The sequence below is a fragment of the Sebastes umbrosus genome, chromosome 3 (genome assembly GCF_015220745.1).
Source record: "Sebastes umbrosus isolate fSebUmb1 chromosome 3, fSebUmb1.pri, whole genome shotgun sequence".
NCBI lineage: Eukaryota > Metazoa > Chordata > Actinopteri > Perciformes > Sebastidae > Sebastes > Sebastes umbrosus.
The window spans coordinates 33,753,881-33,761,778 of NC_051271.1; the positions used below are offsets into that span (position 1 = coordinate 33,753,881).

A 7,898-nucleotide genomic window follows, 5' to 3' on the forward strand; every position below is an offset into this window, starting at 1 on the left:
ACTTCTATCTGACTCCACACCCCCAGGTTTTTTTTCATTTTCAAATTTGTAGTCTTCAGACTTCAGACTCCGACTCTTTCCACATATGCAGTAATACTCCCCAACACTTGGTTTGTGTAAAATTGGCGATGTTAACCTTTAGCACCTTTTTTGGCCACTTGGGGGCAGCAGACACGAGCCATAAACACAACCTTGACATATTGTCTCCTTTAAAGTTGATATTACATAGGTGCCCATTTAGTGTTTCCACATCCAGAGCATCATTAGCATTCATTTGGAGTCGTATTTCTGTCCTCCAGGGGACACATCATATCCACGCATTTGGGACATATATACATCACAACCATCTGTTAAATAAGACGTCATTTTGAGTTGAGCAGGATGTGAGATGCTTTATTTGGTTTCAGGGTTGATGTGGCTGCAGGATCTGAGCACAGAGAATTGACCACCACTTCTCTTGTTGTGGCTTTCGTCTGTCTCAGATCCCCCACCACACAAACAAACACAAGTCCACACTGGCGCTCCCCCCTCAGTGAGGCTCTAATGGGCTGAGTGAGGGCTGACGTCAGTGGGATGTGGAAGAGAAGCGTGTGAGGGGGGAAAGAGAGGGAGGGAGGGAGGGAAGGAGGGGAGGAGAAAGAGGAAAGTGGGGAGAAGGGAGCTGACAAACAGAGAGGGAGAACAAGAATGGAGAGAGGGTTTATTATCAGATCCAGTCTCGACGGTCCGTGTAATTATCTCCTCCTTCACTTTGAATAACTTTTCATTGCTCACTAGATTACAATGTTCCAACAACTAAAAATAACAACCTACTGTCTTCCCTCCATCCTGCATTGAAACTGCCAAGGGATTTTGGGACAGAGGAGGAAATATTACACCCTCTCCCTCTTCCTCTCCTTCTTCGCCCTCCCTCCACCGCCTCCCCCTCCACCTCCACCTCTGTGCCCGCCCTCGGCCTCCGTCTCTCCTCCGATCCCTCTCTTCCTCGCCCTCGCTGAGTTTCACTTGGAGGACATGGTGTAGCAGCCATGTGGGTGCCACTGCATGTCGCGGATGCGCCTCATGGACTGCATCATGGGGCAGCGGGCGCCAAACTCGTTGAAATGCCTGAATTCGCCCTTCTCCAGCAGGTACTGGCTGCCACGGTAGCCGGGGAACTGGTAACCCACCCAACTAGGGGGGGGAGAGGGGGAGAGGAAGAGAATTACATTTTCAAAGTGGGGATGGATTGCAAGGTTGCAGAAGAAATTACAATACAGAAAGTGACGAGGACAAAGGCGCATGATTGATCAGAGAAAATTAGGAGAAAATGGATTCAAGGAAAGAAAAAAAAAAACAATGTTGAAAGATGATTAACAGACAAGTAAAAATGTGAGAGAAAGAGGCTCGAAGCACAGATGTAGTAGGAGGATAAACATCAAACAAATAAAAACAATGATCTGTTTGCCATGCTGTCAGATGCGAAATCACAGATGTTTCAGACGGCGGGTATAGTGCGACAAATGAAGTAATCGCCGCATTTAAGAAACAGTGCCTGCTGTCCGCCACACCTCTGTGAGCACCGACAGGGACAGAGCTGCTGACGTTCATGACACCTTCGGAGAGCTGCTGATGAAAAAAAGCCTCTATTCCTGATCTTGCACCGAGAGCTCTCGGATAGTTGGTGATTGTGCTGCCGTTTCTCCTAGTTTGAGAATGAGAGCACGATGTCGAAACTGTCTGACACATGTAGCTGAACTTGATTAATGCAGCTGTTGCAAAAGCAGGGTGTAATGTTTGAGGCGGATACTGTTGAAAAATGTATGATTTTGAAAATTGGGAGGAGGAACTAGAGAAAGGACTGGAGATAGCTGAGTCACAGCTCCATGGGGAGTTAGTAGTAATGAGAAGATCAGTACCACTCTCAGGTCTGTAGCCTACACCAGTGATTTTCAAAGTTTTTAACATTGGTTATAGTATTGTCAATGTTTTTCTAAAGACATCTTAGGCAAAAGGAGGGCCCCGGCCATAAGCTAATGCTATTTGGGGGGCCTCGGCATGGAAAAGTTTGGGAACCCTCTGGCCTACACCAGTGGTTCTCAACCCTTTCATGTTAAGGACCCCAAAATTGATAAATGAGGTCACGGGCCCCCATTTGAGAAGATTTTGCTTCAGGGACCTGCTGTTTTGAAGCCTGGAGTTTCGCTTTTTGGCCATCTTGAGTTTGGCTTTTTTTTGACACAGTAGTGACCATATTTGGACGAGAGGGTGGAGCTCTAGAGGAGCAAGGTACGGTTAGCAGCTAATGCTAGATAGCTTGGTTAGCAAAGTGCATCTGTAATTCACATTAACTGTGCCATTAATTGGGATGCTAATTTTAGCTAGGGAAAATCAGGCTTAAAACAAAATGTGCATACCGGCAAAAATGAACAGCCGACTCCTTGGAGTGTTAGTACAACTGAATGCTGTACAACGACGTGATAGCAATGTTGTGGTAGTGACCTGTCACTCAAAGTGGCCAGGCTCTTAATTATGCATAACTCTAAGCCTTAATATAATTTAAACGGGAGAGTTATATAAAAATTCACCCCCGTACAGTTGTAATGAAATGGGAAATTAGCTATAGAGACCAAAACCGTTTTTTGTACCAGGCTAGGAACGTGTTTATTTCTGCTGTGAAGTTGGGCATTTTAACATGGGGGTCTCTGGGGATTGACTGTTTTTTGGTGGCCATTCAAGGAACTTTTTATCCGTATAGAGCCGGTTTTCAGTCTTTATGCTAGGCTAAGATAACCGGCTTTTGGCTCAATTTTCCGTACAGACACGAAAGCGGTGTCGATCTTTCATCCAAGTCTTGGCAAGAAAGCGAGTAAACGTATTTCGCAAAAACTTTTCTTTAAAAAAATAGACATGAAAATGCTTGTAACATGTTGCCACACTACTCACGTTCCACAGCTGACCATGATGCTTCCCACTCTATCGGTGAAACCATAGGAGTACAGGCTGGGGACATCATCGTCCATGATCTCCATCTTACGACCCTTGAACTCTCCGACCTCATACAGGCAGATCTTGTGCTTCTCTGGGTCCTAGAAGATGGTGGGGAAAAAAAAGGAGAGATAGAAGATGAAGAAAAGTAGAGCAAATGGAGAGAACCTGCCAAAGACAGACCACTTGTTTACTATAAGCGGTCAAACAGACAGAGGGTTTACCATGCGGACGGGCCTGAAGGACAGCAGGTAGTCGTTCTTCTGGCAGTTGCTCCAGGAGTCCCAGCGGGGGTACTCGCCCTTCTCCAGGATGAACATCTCTCCGCAGAAGTTCATCTGCTCAAAGCCCACAAAGCTGAGGAGGAGAGGAAAGGTCACAAGGATGAGAGGGGAGGAAGGTGAGGAACTCGAAGTATGATGGACAATCACTGTGTTGCCTTTTCACTGATTTTACACATGAATATCTTTTTATTCATCACGAAGAGTACTACTGGTACTACTGGGCTCGTGAAACCAAATTCAATGTTAATTTATTTGTCACATAACTTCTGTACTTAAGTTGCAGCACTTCCGGAGTTATTCTAACCCAAACCGCGATCTCTTCCTAAAGCTAAGTCGCTTTTGTCACTTCCGTACTTAAGTTACGGCACTTCTGGTGTTATTTTAACGTAAACCAGGATTTTTTCCTAGAGCAAACTAAGTAGTTTTGTTGCCTAAGCCTAACCAAGTTGATCTATTCCTAAACCTAAATAAGCTGTTTTATTATGGAAAGACTGGAACGGAAATTGTCACGTGCGTCACGTGTTGTTGGACATTCGTAGGAAAAAGGACAAAAAATACGTTATTGAAAGTCGTGCTGAGTGTCACAATTCGTGTCTCTTGTGACACAAATCAAAAAGATTAAAACTTCGTGACTATTTCACAAACTGCCGTTAGACTTTGTTGCCCCTTCATGCTTTGAGGAATAAGTTGTCGCCGTCATCCTGTCTTCTTTCTACTTGCTGTTACCTTGAAAGAACTCGTCTCCCTAATTGTTATTTTATTTTATCTTTATTGGTCCACACTGATACATGATTGACTGAAATTGCTGCACTACTTTCATCATTGCTGTTTGTTGCTTTGTCTTGTCATTAGTTTAGGTATTGAAGTTCATTCTACTGCTGCACTCTCTGTAACTCACTCGGGATAAAAGCATCAGCTACACGCCTAAAATCTGAAGTGTGAAATGTCACATAATGGTGAGGCGCAATTTCGAAATCCCCTGCTCTCTGCTCGGAGGAGTGTGGGTGTTGTGAACAGTATGATTACTTGCAGGTGGGCGTGTACGTGCAGCTGTACGTGCACAGGCTACTTACGGCCCACAGTCGACGCGCAGGGAGCGCACCCTGTCCATTCCCATGTCGCACACATTCATACACTCGGCGTTGATCTCAATGCAGCGGCCCTGGAAGTTCTCCTGGTCGAACACACACATCTGGATGGTTGGGGTAAAGTAAAGAGAAAGAACGACTGTGAGGAAAAAGCGGCCAAAGAACCAAGAAAGAAGTGGAGTGAATTGATGTGACTGTGTTGACAGCTTTCTCCACAGCGACTGAACGCACAGAAGCCACACATGGTATTTTTCTGTCAGTTGTAGTTGTCGACCGCCCCCTCACTCAGCTGTAAGAACCAGCAGGTCATGATCATAGGCATCAGCCCAGAAGGTAAACTGTTAATGTGAGGGAAGCTGCTTCGCACTGTGTGAAAAAGACTGTATAGATGTTTGATCATCTGTTAAACATGTGGGGTGTGTGTGTGAGTGTGTGCGTGTGTATGTGTGTGTACTGTACCTTGTAGGCCATCATGCCCATCTCAGACATCTTGTTCTGAGCCGCTTTCCCATCAGTCTGGGAAGCAGACTTGGATTTCTCTCCTCCAGCAGACATGATCACTGAAAAGAGAAGATGCTTGGAATCAGTTTTTGATAGCTGTCTTTCACTGTCACATTAAGGGACTGTATGAAAATTATTAGGGTGGGGAGGGGGGAAAAAACATTATGTTTTAATTATTTAAAAAAGCAAAGCCCACTCCACTGATGTTAAAATTTTCTTTGGACCATCCAAAAGAAAATAATATACCACCCTACCCACAATATGTCAAAGTAATACAACACAATACTATATTTAAATATGTAAGTTATTCTCCGTTCAGCAAAAATAATAAATAACCCTCCCCCTTTTCTGACCCCCACATCCCACCCCTAAAAACTTTCATACAATTACTAACAAAGCTAAATTCAGTTCAGACTTTACCACACAAATTACTATCTTGTACCTTGTTCTGCTTTACACTTACATTTATAGTATAAAACGTCAAACTTGTTTCAATTATTTAAAAAGCAAAGCCCAATCCACTCATGTTAATATTTTCTTTGGACCATCCAAAAGAAAATAATATAACACACTACCCACAATATCTCAAAGTAATACAACACAATACTATATTTAAATATGTAAGTTATTCTCCGTTCAGCAAAAAGAATAAAGCAAATAACCCTCCACCTTTCCTGACCCCCTCACCCCACCCCTTAAAACTTTCATACAATCCCGAACAAAGCTGAATTCAGTTCAGACTTTACCACACAAATAACTATTTTGTCCCTTGTTCTTTTTTACACTTACATTTATAGTCTAAAACATCAAACTTTTTCCAACAAAAAACATCAAAATAACCAAAATGAGCTCCTCGGTACAAAAGAAAATAGCAAATCCTACTTACAAGCATTCATTCTTTGCAAATCACAAACAAAACAGCACCATTTTACACATATAACATACAAATGAACAGATCTGTTTTAAATAAAACTTTTGGTAGCCTGAAACTTCTTTTCAGCTTTGAACCTGAAATTAAAAAAGTAACATTCCCGCAATTTAAGTGCTGTATTTGTGGAACCAACTTGATTTTTAAAGTTATATTTTAGGTTCCACCAGTCACTACTTTTAGCATAATTTATACTCAGAATAAACTGAGTATGAGAGATTTATTGACCGCTATTGGATTTAGCTATCTATTTTTAAATTTTTAAAGAAATTTCCCCAACAATGTTTGACTTTCACGTCTTGAGCTCGAACTACAACAAACTCTTCTCATTGTCAGGTATTACATCAGGTTATTCTCGCTCTCTACCTCCATTTTTTTCTTTCCTGTTCTCATTCTGTATGATGTTTGACCACTGTCTTACCTGTGGCAGTGTGTGCGTAAAGGAGTAGATTCGGGGGTGAGACTGGTGGTCTGTGTGAGTGTGCGCCAGGCCCCATGTGGCTTTTATATGCTGGCGCCCAGAGAGAGGGGATTATAGACACAGAAACAAACTCGCTGAGCTCACAGCCCCCACAGAATAGAAATACCCCATCATCAAAGAGAGAGAGAGACAGAGAGAGTGGGGCAGAAAGAGAGGCAGAGAGACATAGGTTGAAAGAAGAATATGAGGATGCAAATGTGACAAATGGAAAATCAATGTATATTTGGCCTCAGAGGACTTGATGAAGACAAAATAACTTCATACTAACTTGATCACATGAATCCATGAATAAAAGAGAGTGCAGTCAGTGAACTGTTACATACAAAGCCTTAACCCCAATAGTAGATTCATACAAAATTGAATATATCGATTTGTGTACATAGACACGAATTTTAATGGGTTTTTTTCGTGATGGTCAGCACAAAATCAATTCTGACGTAATCTACGTAATTAAGAACCGCGAAGTATAAAAAGTTGCGAACGCTGCATAGAGAGGAGGTTGGGGTTGATGGGTGGGTCAAAAAACCTGAACTTTTGACCAGGAGACCGCTGTTCCTGTCCCGTGTGAAACCACAAGTCAAAGTTGATTTATTTGTCATGTAACTTCCGCACTTAAGTTACAGCACTTCCGGTGTTATTTTAACCAAAACCACAACCTTTTCCTAAACCTAAGCCTAACCAAGTCGATCTTGTCCTACATCTAACTAGGTAGTTTGTTGTCTACAGTAAGCCAAACCATGTCGATCTTTTCCTAAACCTAATTAAGTAGTTTGTTGTCTAAGCCTAACCATGTTGATTTTGTCCTAAACCTAACTAAGTAGTTTTATTTTGAAAAGACTGGAGCAGAAATTGACACGTGCGTCATGTGTTGCTGGACATTCGTAGGAAAACGCACAAAAAATACATTGTTGAAAGTCGTGCTTTGCGTCAGGAAAAAAAGGGAAATTCATGTCTGTACATGAGTCAAGTTTCGTGATTATTTCAGAAAACTCCCGTGAGACTGTGTTGCTTCATAATAATGAGAGCAAGGCTGACCAGGATCACATTTAAGAGCCTGTCACAAAAGTATTCACTCCTATTCCCATCAGTGCTGTAATCAAGAGGCGCTGGAACAAACAATAACAGGAAAAGCAATAAGCTCTGAGAAGCAATAACCTCGCTGTTCCAACTCTGGGCGAGCAGTGAGGTTCAGAGTGTGGTATGTGGACAATAATCTGAATCGCTCTCCTCATCACTGTGGGAGAAGACTATTAAATTAAAGCCCTCTGCCTTTTTTCTTGCGTGGGTGGGTAAAACGTGGTGGGCGTTGGAGTCCACGAGGTGCTTATTCCAAAGTGTACACGAGGGAACGAGCAACCCGGTCGAATGTAACTCCAAACACGGCCGCGCTGGCGAGGTCGCGTCATGTGTGACATCAAGGTTTCACATGTGCTGATGAGGACGGGGGGGAAATAAAGGCTGCAGCTCTTCACCAGATGAGATCCCAAAGTAAAACTACTCATGTCTTGGATTTGGTGGTCGGCCTCATTAATCCTGCAGTCTGAATTTCCTTGAATCCTCGCGCTCAAGTGAGCATCAGGGAAAAGGTCAATGGAGAACTGAGTGAAGGGTTGAATCCCACACTTCCTCAGAGTCAAATATATGTAGAA

The 7,898-nt window shown here is 42.9% G+C and overlaps 1 protein-coding gene and 1 long non-coding RNA gene across 2 annotated transcripts; one reads left to right on the forward strand and one right to left on the reverse strand.

Annotated features, from left to right (window-relative positions):
- Positions 1-377: 377 nt before the first annotated feature.
- crybb1l2 (crystallin, beta B1, like 2) lies at positions 378-6,248 on the reverse strand. Its single transcript, XM_037763486.1, has 6 exons — positions 6,190-6,248; positions 4,799-4,899; positions 4,325-4,443; positions 3,192-3,324; positions 2,926-3,068; positions 378-1,173 (listed from the first exon to the last, which is right to left on the reverse strand). The coding sequence occupies exons 2-6, from the start codon at positions 4,892-4,894 to the stop codon at positions 1,002-1,004; spliced, it is 663 nt and encodes a 220-aa protein (XP_037619414.1). The 5' UTR covers positions 4,895-4,899; positions 6,190-6,248; the 3' UTR covers positions 378-1,001.
- LOC119484596 lies at positions 3,495-3,836 on the forward strand. The gene is made up of 2 exons (XR_005206049.1): positions 3,495-3,592; positions 3,674-3,836. It is a non-coding gene; the product is annotated as an uncharacterized LOC119484596 (long non-coding RNA).
- Positions 6,249-7,898: the final 1,650 nt, after the last annotated feature.

Bases quoted from the DNA above. Each gene is read 5' to 3' on its own strand.
- crybb1l2 (XM_037763486.1), bottom strand. From the start codon at position 4,894: ATGTCTGCTGGAGGAGAGAAATCCAAGTCTGCTTCCCAGACTGATGGG. The intron at 4,444-4,798 runs GTACAGTACACA...CCAACCATCCAG, and splicing joins TGGGCATGATGGCCTACAAG to ATGTGTGTGTTCGACCAGGA. The intron at 3,069-3,191 runs GTAAACCCTCTG...ACCATCTTCTAG, and splicing joins CCTTCAGGCCCGTCCGCATG to GACCCAGAGAAGCACAAGAT.